The 9,262-nt window shown below is 56.3% G+C and overlaps 1 protein-coding gene across 1 annotated transcript; it reads right to left on the reverse strand.

Moving 5' to 3' along the window:
- Positions 1-1,284: 1,284 nt before the first annotated feature.
- On the reverse strand, positions 1,285-9,057 carry LOC128947950 (procyclic form-specific polypeptide B-alpha-like; the record flags this gene model as incomplete). Its single annotated transcript, XM_054292473.1, is given in 3 exon segments — positions 1,285-1,467; positions 2,140-2,220; positions 8,947-9,057. Coding segments are annotated over 3 exon segments (375 nt in total), but the record flags the coding sequence as incomplete, so codon positions are not given.
- Between the last annotated feature and the right edge of the window lie 205 nt (positions 9,058-9,262).

Below are 9,262 nucleotides of genomic sequence, written 5' to 3' on the forward strand. Positions count from 1 at the left end.
CAGGAGAGTGTGTGGGATGGGTAGATGGAAGCCTAATTAGTGGCGTTGCTTTAATCGAGCACAGGAAGGGGTTGGAGATTGCATTTTCTGTGGGAAAATGTTGTTTTCCTTTTGATCCAAGGTTTCTCCAGCATTAACTAAATACTGCTGATAGCCTGGCTGGGCTCCGTGCCCCATGCCAGGAGGGGAAGGTGATTGACTTGGCTCCAAAAGGAGAGATTTTGCAAGGAAAAGTGAACCAGGGTCTTTCTCCTGGGATGGTACGCAGGGTGGGAGCAGAGAAGCTTGGACACTGCCCACTGGGAGCTGGGGTTTGCTTCAGCTGTGGGTGCTCTGGGAACCCAAAATGTTTCATAGGGAAAAGAGAAAAATTCTGAATATGCCTGCAAAGGAAGGAGCAAAGCTCGGAAAAGATCAGGCTGGTGCTTTTAATTTTTATTTTTTCATTCTGTAATTCCAAACGTTTCCCCCTGAGGAGCTCACAGAGCTCTGTATTGACATTGGCTCCGTGGGCAAGAAGGAGGTTTGTGTCAGACCTCAAAGCATTTTTTAATCAAAATAAAAAGTAGCATCAAAAGGGGAATAACAGAACCCTGTGAGTGTTGAAACCTGATGTTTCCTGGTTCTTCCCCCACCTCCCAAACCCAAACAGGTTTAGCAGAGCTTGGAGAACATTGCCAAGGGAGCTCTGTGGGCTGACCCCAGTGCCTGTGCACAGATCCCTCCTGAGCCCAGCATGTCCCACCCAGTGCCAGGGCTGCTGGAGCCCCCAGCCCAGGGGGCCCTAACACAGCTGGGGCTGCAGAAACCTGGGAGGAGGGGAGGCTTGGCTTGGCACTGCTGCCTCCATGGTTGGACTTGATGACATTAAAGACTTTTCCAGCCAAAATCCTTCTGTGCTCTTCCTTCTGGGTGGGACAAGCTGTGCTGGCTGTGCCTCGCCTGCTGCTTGTTTGCACCCAGGGCTGCAGCCTCTGCCAGGCTCTGCTGCTCCTGCCCTGGCTGGGGCTGTGGCTGTGGCTGTGGCTGTGGCTGTGGCTGTGGCTCTGGCTGTGGCGGTGTCTGTGGCTGTGGCTGTGGCTGTGGCTCTGGCTGTGTCTGTGTCTGTGGCTGTGTCTGTGGCTGTGTCTGTGGCTGTGGCTCTGGCTGTGGCGGTGTCTGTGGCTGTGGCTGTGGCTGTGACTCTGGCTGTGGCTGTGTCTGTGGCTGTGTCTGTGGCTGTGTCTGTGGCTGTGGCTGTGGCGGTGTCTGTGGCTGTGGCTGTGGCTCTGGCTGTGGCTGTGTCTGTGGCTGTGGCTGTAGCTGTGGCTGTGGCTGTGTCTGTGTCTGTGGCTGTGGCTCTGGCTGTGGCGGTGTCTGTGTCTGTGTCTGTGTCTATGTCTGTGGCTGTAGCTGTGGCTGTGGCTGTGTCTGTGTCTGTGGCTGTGGCTCTGGCTGTGGCTGTGTCTGTGGCTGTGTCTGTGTCTGTGGCTGTGTCTGTGTCTGTGGCTGTAGCTGTGGCTGTGGCTGTGTCTGTGTCTGTGGCTGTGTCTGTGGCTCTGGCTGTGGCTCTGGCTGTGGCTGTGGCTGTGTCTGTGGCTGTGGCTGTGTCTGTGGCTCTGGCTGTGGCTGTGGCTCTGGCTGTGTCTGTGGCTCTGGCTGTGGCTGTGGCTCTGGCTGTGTCTGTGGCTGTGTCTGTGGCTGTGTCTGTGGCTGTGGCTGTGGCTGTGTCTGTGTCTGTGGCTGTAGCTGTGGCTCTGGCTGTGGCTGTGTCTGTGTCTGTGGCTGTAGCTGTGGCTCTGGCTGTGGCTCTGGCTGTGTCTGTGTCTGTGGCTGTGGCTGTGTCTGTGGCTGTAGCTGTGGCTGTGGCTGTGGCTGTGGCTCTGGCTGTGTCTGTGTCTGTGGCTGTGTCTGTGGCTGTGGCTGTGGCTCTGGCTGTGTCTGTGGCTGTGGCTGTGGCTCTGGCTGTGGCTGTGGCTCTGGCTGTGTCTGTGTCTGTGGCTGTGGCTGTGTCTGTGGCTGTAGCTGTGGCTGTGGCTGTGGCTGTGGCTCTGGCTGTGTCTGTGTCTGTGGCTGTGTCTGTGGCTGTGGCTGTGGCTGTAGCTGTGGCTGTGGCTCTGGCTGTGTCTGTGTCTGTGGCTGTGTCTGTGGCTGTGGCTGTGGCTGTGTCTGTGTCTGTGGCTGTAGCTGTGGCTCTGGCTGTGGCTGTGGCTGTGGCTCTGGCTGTGGCTGTGGCTGTGGCTGTGGCTCTGGCTGTGTCTGTGTCTGTGGCTGTGTCTGTGGCTGTGTCTGTGGCTCTGGCTGTAGCTGTGGCTCTGGCTGTGGCTGTGGCTGTGTCTGTGTCTGTGGCTGTGTCTGTGTCTGTGTCTGTGGCTCTGGCTCTGGCTGTGGCTCTGGCTGTGGCTCTGGCTGTGGCTCTGGCTGTGTCTGTGGCTCTGGCTGTGTCTGTGGCTGTGTCTGTGGCTGTAGCTGTGGCTGTGGCTCTGGCTGTGTCTGTGTCTGTGATTCTGGCTGTGGCTCTGGCTCTGGTTCTGGTTCTGGCTCTGGCTGTGTCTCTGGCTGTGTCTGTGTCTGTGATTCTGGCTGTGTCTCTGGCTCCGGTTCTGGTTCTGGCTCTGGCTGTGTCTCTGGCTCTGGTTCTGGTTCTGGCTCTGGCTGTGTCTCTGGCTCTGGTTCTGGTTCTGATTCTGGCTCTGGCTCTGGCTGAGCTCAGGGACCCTGGCCAGGAGCTGGCAGTGTCACTGGGGTGTCACAATCAGCCAGCACTGACCTGCAGCCCTTTCTCTTCTCCTTTACCCCCTGCTCCTTGCAGGTGATGCCACGGCAGAGCCTGTGCCAGGGCAGGCCAGGGTGCTGCTCAGGGCCACCCTGCAGGGCAGGGAATGCAGCTGTGCCGCAGCCCAGGCCAGGCAGGGCTCAGGAGGCTCCAAGGGCTCTGCTCAGGGCAGCAGCAGGGATGCTCTGCTTGGGGCTGAGCTGAGTTTCTCCATTTAATTTCCCCTCCTGACGTTTCCCTCCTCACCTCCGAGGCTCTCTGTGGGGCACCTTGCTGCCTGTGAGCTGCACTTCACGCAGTCCTGAGCTCAGCAAAAGGAAAAGGGCTGACTGCCCGAAGTTCTGAGTGAACCCTCGCAGAGGGTTCAGCTTTTCCAGTGCCTGGAGCTGGCCGGACTCCCCTGGGGCATGACCCTGCTCGCTGCTCCCAGCATCCCTGGATGTGCCAAGGGATGCCACGCCCTGGCACAAAACCTGGGGGCCCCAAACCCTGGTCAGGTGTTCCCAGACCCGTGGGATAAAGGGCAGGTGTCAGCTCAGGAGCAAAATCTGCCTGGAGCATGGGGCTGTGGTTTGGCTCTGTCCTCGGGGCTGTGTCACCTGGGGAGGGGACAATGTGGGGCTGTGCCAGTAGCAGGGAAACAGCCCAGGTGCTCACCCAGAGCCAGGACTTGGTGCCCAACACTTAATGAGAGTCCAAGGAATTAAATTCTTTCCAAAAATTGTGCTCAAGGCTCGGGCTGTTCCCATGTGAGACCGTTCTGCTGATGCCAAAGAGCAGCTTGGCAGGGATGGGCCTGTGTGCCTTGCCTGGGGTGGGCAGGACGAGCTCCCTCCAGGTCAGGCTCTGTCCTGCTGCACTTGGGGCTGCTCTGGCCAGGAAATGGCTCCAGTTCCACTTCCAAACTGTTCTGGGGCTTTTGCAGAGGTGACTGTGTCAGGAGGATGGCCTGGACAGTGGAAAATCCAATCCCTCAGACTTCCTTGGCCCTTTCGTGCCTCTTGTGCCGGCAATGCCCACATCACATGCCCAGAAGGGGCAGGGGCAGGGCTGGGGCAGGGTTGGGGCAGGGTTGGGGCAGGGTTAGAACAGCATTGGAGCAGGGTTGGGGCAGGGTTAGAACAGCGTTGGAGCAGGGCTCTGTGTGCTGGCATTGGAACCGAGGCACAGGGGGGACGACAGAAGGGCTTAATGAGGGTTTGAAAGAAACATCTTGTAAACTTTGGAGCAAAGGAGCTGCAGTTTGATTTGAACATGTTTGCTTGGCAGGGGCTGCCCGGGCCCCTGCTGCTGCTGCTGCTGCTTTTACTGGTGCTAATTAGGCAGATTTCCATCCTGCCAGTCACAGGCGAGGCCCAGCAGGGCCAGCATCCCCTGCCAGTGCCTGAGGGGTCACTGTGTCCCCTGCCAGCCCTGGCTGGAGGTGGCTCACGGCCTGGGCACAGCTCAGGTGGCAGCTGGGCCCCCGGGATGGTGACACAGGGGCCCTGGCTGGGTGCCTGCCAGGGCAAAGCACAGGGGGTGCTGATGGACGATGCTGCCAAAGCCCTGGGACCATCCCCAGGCAGCCAGAGACCCTGCCTTGCCCAGAACCCCCCGAGGCTTTGATGGCCCTGAACAGGAGCACTGAGAGACCTCTGCAAGCTTGGGACTAATCCCACTCACTGGACTCATCTCACAGGCACTTTCCCTTCCACTGCCACCATCTGCTTCTCCTAAAGCTTGGTAGATATTTCCTCTCCCCTTCCCTCCTCCTCCTTTTAGGCAAACCCCTGCAATAACCCAAACATCTGCAATAACACCTCCTCTCACCCCAAAACCCCTTTCCACTTTCTTTTTCCCTGGCCCAGCTCCACTGCCAGGGTGGCTGTTTGGGGACAGTGGAGGGAAGTGGCACTGCCCTGCCTGTGCCACACCTGTCCCAAAGCTGTTGTGGCCCTTTTGCAGGCTGTTCCCTGGTGTCCCAGCAGTGCACAGGTGGGGTCGCCAGGGTAATCCATCCATTGCTTTAATGTTTGTGGGGAGACAGGTCCCTCTTAATCCATGAGGGTGTCATTAAAAGGAAAAATGTTTGGTTCCAGGGCCTCACTGGCCTTTCTGAACTACATAAAATGTAATCAGCAGCTCCCTTGGGGTTTTAACCCTTTTTTGATGCACAGCTCTGTATCCACAGAAGTGCAGCAGACCTAGAGGGAAGGGCCTGATAAATAAATCAGGCAGGAATAGCCCAAAAGTGGTGTCTGAGTGCCTTTTGTGGATGTGCTGCTGCTGTGATGGAGCAGGTGAGGGCCTCACAAGATGCTTTGGGACCTGCAGGCAAAATGTCGGTATTGAAGCCAACATTCCTCATGTCCAAAGCCTGGAGATGGCATGGCTTCCCCACTTTGGGCTCTCTCTGGGACACCCAGGTTCTCCAAGCTGGAGACAGCCCAGCCCACAGTGGCACATGGGGTTTGGAGAGGCTCCATCCAAGCAGCCCCAGCAGCCCCTGCCAGAGCCCTGTGGGCACACGGGGACAGGCTGGGGACACTCTGCTCCCACCCAGCACTGCCTCCCTTTGGCACCCTGGCACCCAGCAGCAGGGCTGGCTCAGGGCTTTGTTCCCATGGGCATGACAAACTCCAGAAACAAGGTGTCAGCCCAGGGATGCTGCATTTCCACCCTGCCTGATGCTCCTGCAGGCACAGTGCTCTGCTGTGGTGCTTTCCCTGTCTCCTGAGGTCATGAGCTCTGCAGAACTCCTCTGAGGGGTGCAAAGGGAGCACTCAGCCACGGGGCCCTGCTGCAGGAACCAAGTCCTGACAGTGAGTGAGGGTCTGGCTGGCTGAAGCACCCTCTTTACATCCATACAGGCAGAGCAATCCCCAAGGAGCTTGGTGCAGGTTGTGCACTGCTAGTGTGAGTTAAACTGGAATTAGAGAGCTGCAATCTGGCTCTGCTGGAGTAACTGGGCAAGGTCTGGAGTCCAGGTTTGACAGCAAAGCCACAGCCAGACACAGAACCTGCAGTAAGAGCCACGACCTCACAGAACCTTTTAGGTTGGAAAATCCCTCTGAGATTGAGTCCAACACTTCCAAACCCATCACTGGCCTGGTCTCAAGTGCCACATCCACATGGCTTTTAAATCCCTCCCAAGTTCATTAATGCCCAAGTTCTTCCCAAAGCAAAGGTCTTCCCCATGCAGACTTTTAGGAGTGCCGGGGGTAGCACAGTCAGGATGGACAGAGACCAGAGATCTCTGCAGCCAGGGCTGGGAACTTGTGGGTTATTGCAAAGGGCCTGGGTGCAGGGCCCTGCTGGGAGCTGCCAAACACAGCTCAGAGCAGGCCCGAGAGAAGAGAGGGGGAGAGAGGATGAGAGATTAAAAGGAGGATAAGAGAATAAGAGTGCAAGGTTCCTGTTACAATACAATAAATCTTCGGTGTTGAATATTCTCATTCTCACTAACCAATCCTGTCCAAGATACAAATCCTACAGCATTTCCACACAGCCTATAAGAATCATTACATTACCACACTGGGTTACATTTTAAACCCTAAAAACTCCTCTTTGGGCCCCTTCTGCCAAGCTGGCAGGATCTGCTCTGAGCCTTGGGCCTGTCTACAAGCAGAGGGTATTGTTTGATCCAAAGGGGATCACCTTCAGCTGGCCATGCCATTGTTTTCCAGTTGTTCAGTAACTGAGGGATCTCAAAGCTTGCTTTATTTCAATCTCACTTAGAGTTTCCATAGTCTCAAAATCTTTTGCCAGACAATCATATTTATAAGGCTTTCCTGTTCCATATTCCCCATGCAGACTCTTTTGGCAGCCTGGCTGTGTCCATGGCAGCTCGGGGGATGCTCATGAGTGGCGACAGCTCATGAGTGAAGTGTGTCATTGTCAGCAGTGACGATGACTCGGACAGTGGAGCTTACAGGGATGACACCACGGTGGTCGACTTCTAGCAGGTGGAAGTGTCCTAAGGGTAAATCTGTAGTGGGGATTATGTAGGAGTCCAATGTGAGGTCTTTGAGATCAGTGTATTGGTAGGTTCAGTATCATTGGTGACCGATGGCTTTTAGGGTCAGATCGGGTTCGTTGATGCCGTCTGTTATGTAGAGGATTTGTAAGGACAGTGGGGCGAGCATGACCAGCACTATGGCTGGGAGGATCGTTCAGACGAGGTCGATTTCTTGTGCATCAGCTGTACTTGGTGACAGTTTTTCTGTAAGTATCCGGATTCATAGGTAGAGGACTAGGCTGCGGATTGCCTTGCAACCATTAGGGTGTGGTCATGGAATCCTATCAGTTCTTCTATGATAGACAAGGAAGCATCTTGGAAGTTGAGTTGCGAGTGGTTGGCCATGTTTAGGTAGAGATGTGCTGGGTTTTCACCTGCAATTTAGCCCAGGCTGGCCCTGTCCCATGCAGGGCCAGGGTGGGACACTCCGGCCTGGCTCTGCTCTGCTCCCGGGACGCTGGCAGCGCTTGGAGCTCCACCTGTTGCTGCTCATCAGCTGTGTGGGGACTCGTGTAAAATGGGCATTTATGGAGCTCCTCGCACGCGTGAGCAGGAACTCGGGGTAAATCAGGAGTTACTTGCTTTTCCCAGTAATGCAGGGAAGATGAACGCTGTGGAGAGTGACTGCTGGCTTTTGGGCACAGCTTTTGCTGCTCAGGCTGAGCTCCCATTTGCAGCCAGGGTTTTTCCAGTCCCAGCAGCTGCTTCATTCCCATCCCGGGTCCTGTGCCCCCTCAGCTGTCACAGGGCCTGCCCCGTCACATTCAGGACAGTTGGGCTGGGAGCTGCTCCCTGGGCTCAGCTCTCCCCCAGCTCCTGCAGAAGGAAGGATGCCCCAGAGGGGAACACCAAAGGCCTGAACCTGCCTGGCCTGCAGGGCTGTTCCTGTGTGCTCTGGGCAGCCCCGAGCCCGGCACAGCCTCATCCCCTTCCTCGAGAGCCGCAGGGCAGCTCCTCTGCATCCCCGAGCGCCTCACTCCCCACTGAGGGCACTTAATTACCTTTAATTACCCCTGACTTGGCTTTAAGCGCTCCCCAATAACACATCCTGATTAGGGAAGGAGGAGCACATCCTGCCAGCGCTGCAACACCCTGAACTTTCCTTCCCTGGGTTCAGTTTTCAGGCGGAATTCGGTGGCTCTGTGTGTGTGCTGGCAGCCCGTGGTCACTGGGAGCATCTCTCCAGGGCAGGCACAGCCTCCAGAGGCTGGGGAGGAGATGGAGATGGATTATCCAACCTTCTGCAGCAGGCTGGGACGGCTGTCATGGGACTGTCACTCCTGAGCTCCATCCTGCCCAGACCCCTTCTAGACCCTTCTGCCCTCTCTGTCACCCCTGTGGTTTTTCTCTTTTCTCTCTATACATTGATATAATGGAGTGAAATTAAATTGCATCAGGACGGAAAAAAATTCTAATGGCAAAATCTGTTAGACCATGGAATAATCTTCCAGGGGAAATGGTGGGAGCTCTATTACTTCAGTCATTTACAGCTGGGCTGGGCAGAAACACTGGGAAAGCAAATACTGGGGGAAATGCTGTAGATGCAAGAGTGCCTGGGTTTGAGGGCTCTTGTACTGGGACATGTCTGACCCTGTGTATCCTGAGATGCCAGAGCATGCTCAGAGGTGGGAAATCCACTGTTAACGACGGGTTGCTCTGTGATAAGGAGGTGAGATTTCTCATAGCCTCAGGTATCACAGTGTTTAAAGGAATCCCAGCTGCCTGGCTCTGCCAGCTCACCTGTGGGTTGCCCAGCTCGGTATCCAGCCTTCATTGTTATGGAAAATCGACAGTTAGGAATTGAAGGCTGATTTTAGCTGCTGACATTTATTGCTGATATAAAATACGATCTCTCCTCTCCTCGGGCCGTGCAAACACAACTCCTGCAGGGCCCCTGAGGGGCGCTGGGCTGGGCTGGGCTGGGCTGGGCTGGCCGGGCTGGGCTGGGCTGGCAGGGCTGGACTTGGCTTGGCAGGGCTGGGCTGGGCTGGGCTGGGCTGGGCTTGGCAGGGCTCGGTTTAGCAGAGCTGGGTTTAGCAGGGTTGGGCTTGGCAGGGCTGGGCTTGGCAGGGCTGGGCTGGGCTGGGTTTAGCAGGGCTGGGCTGGCAGAGCTGGGCTTGCACCCTTTGCGCCGTTGTTAGGGGAGTTCAGAGATGAGTTCCTGCTCCCAGAACTATCCAGTGCTGGTTACCTCCATCCCGCAGGAATCATTACCTCCTGCTCCTTCCCGTCCCTGCGAGCTCAGGGGCTGCTCAGGGGCTGCTCCCTCCCCAGATGCTTTGGGATTGTCCGAGGTGGACATGCACAGGTTGGCACGGGCAAACAAACCCTCGCAGCCCCTCTGCAGAGCCCTTCCCTTGGTTTGTTTGCTCAAGGCAGCACGGGAGGGATCCAGACCACCTGAGGAATCTCCTGCTGCACCCCACGGAAATATGATTATATGTAAAATGCTGTTGGCTGGGAAGTCTTTTCCAGGAGCTTTAGTGTGATGGCCAAAGGAGGGCAAA

Source organism: Melozone crissalis, unplaced genomic scaffold (assembly GCF_028551555.1).
Source record: "Melozone crissalis strain CALT ecotype California unplaced genomic scaffold, PUWL_Pcris_2 ptg000111l_1, whole genome shotgun sequence".
Taxonomy (NCBI): Eukaryota; Metazoa; Chordata; class Aves; order Passeriformes; family Passerellidae; genus Melozone; species Melozone crissalis.